The sequence below is a fragment of the Arachis ipaensis genome, chromosome B04 (genome assembly GCF_000816755.2).
Source record: "Arachis ipaensis cultivar K30076 chromosome B04, Araip1.1, whole genome shotgun sequence".
Classification (NCBI taxonomy): Eukaryota; Viridiplantae; Streptophyta; class Magnoliopsida; order Fabales; family Fabaceae; genus Arachis; species Arachis ipaensis.
The window spans coordinates 111569295-111571185 of NC_029788.2; the positions used below are offsets into that span (position 1 = coordinate 111569295).

Consider the following 1891-nt stretch of genomic DNA (forward strand, 5'->3'; position numbering starts at 1 on the left):
TATTATGAATGACAAAATTAAAAAAAAATTAGACATTAAAATATGTTTTGTCATTATATATATAATTATAGATGTTATAAATAATGGCCACTAAATTATGGGAGAAAAGAAAATATTAATAATAGCCTCAATAATGCTTAATATATACATCTAAGTAGACGATTAGATACAATAATAAATAGGATAAATTGTCCTAATTTTTCCTAAAATTATTAGGTACATATATATATATATACATTTCATGGTATGTTTCCTTTACATTAATGTCTCATCTTTATAATAAGAGAGGTAGGTCAAGATTAAATTTTATGTATACCTAAAGTTTATAAATATTAAGATGTCATATAATAAAAGACTTGAACATTGATGTTAATTTAGAAGCTAGCTAGAACCTTAGTGATTTGCTAAACTCCTTGGAAGAGATCAAAAGATCCTTGTTGGAATGATCATGATGAGGGACATGCATGCTTATTAGTATTCTTCCTTCCACTCTTCCTTCCAATAAAAGGTTTGAGGGACATGATCAAAAAATTGTATATAATAGAAATGTGCTGTAAAATAATAATAATTCTAATTACATTAAAATTATAATTGATTTTTAAAAGAGAAATGATTAAAAAGGTTATTATTTAAATGCTATTAATATAGTAATATAATGCACAAACACTTATATAGAATCCGATACGTAGACATATAAATTTTTATACATAAGGACCTACTTAAAAAATTAAAAAGATTGACAAATTAACGTAATATTATTTTTGTTTATTCATATGTCAAACTATTTTTTATTTATTCAGTCAAAGAATTTATTTATTAAAACATAGTAAATAATAATATTTAAACACATTTAGAGTGAAATACATCAGTCAGAGCTTGAGGCGCAATTAAAGCGCTTCAGGAGACAGAAAAACAAATTAATTATCAGTCAGAGCTTGAGGCGCAAGTAAAGTGCTTCAGGAGAAAGAAAAACAAATTAATTAGCAAATACTAATCGCGATATATAGTTCGGGGTAATACCAACACCAAAATCTACTCCTAAAAAATCACAACTAACTCAAATCCTAATTCCTCATTTGCCTGCCTATGAACTTTGCAAATCGCGATGGACTACCGATCCAGCAATGCAGGGCCTGCGAAGAAATTAAACTGGTTGGATCTTCCGGATGACCTGACTTTGATGATCATTGGAAAACTTATGACATTTGAGATCTTAACCAGTACTCAGTTCGTGTGCCCCAAATGGCGACGCATCTGCATGGATCCGCTCTTGTGGTGCACCATCAACATGTGCGATATTGGGATTCATAATTCGGTGGACTATAACTTGGAGAAGTTGTGCCGCCATGCAATTGATCGTAGTTGTGGCCACTTGATAGACATCAGTATTGAGTATTTTGGTACCAATAATCTCCTCAAATATATAATTGACTCGTAAATTTAAAATTTTTCATTTTTATTTGTATAAAATTACATTTTAACATTTATTGGCATATGTGATTTGTAATGCGATGTTTGTATTGGCATATTATAATAATCTATATTTAAGTTGAAGAATTGAAGTTGAATTACAATCGTTAAAAATTTTTAAAAGCTTCACAAATTACAAAATTTATTATTAACTAGACAAGTGTACGTGACTAAGTGTCATTTAAGTAACTGCATGAATGAAGAACAAGATATTGAAATTAAAGATTGTTCACACATGTTTGAAGTTGTTATCATTATAAACTAAGTCTTAATGTCATGAGGTCACCTTTTTATTTTGTTGCAGCGTCAATCTTATTACACCACTTTTATGTTTCCTGATTATTAAGATAGTAATAGAATTCATGCTTACATAAAGAATAAAAAAATATTATTTATACACTAAAATTAGCTATTAAAATCG

The 1891-nt window shown here is 28.3% G+C and overlaps 1 protein-coding gene across 1 annotated transcript; it reads left to right on the forward strand.

Moving 5' to 3' along the window:
* On the forward strand, positions 1106–1438 carry LOC110271570 (F-box protein SKIP19-like). The gene has a single exon (XM_021122555.1). The coding sequence runs from the start codon at positions 1106–1108 to the stop codon at positions 1436–1438; it is 333 nt and encodes a 110-aa protein (XP_020978214.1).

Bases quoted from the DNA above. Each gene is read 5' to 3' on its own strand.
- LOC110271570 (XM_021122555.1), top strand. From the start codon at position 1,106: ATGGACTACCGATCCAGCAATGCAGGGCCTGCGAAGAAATTAAACTGG.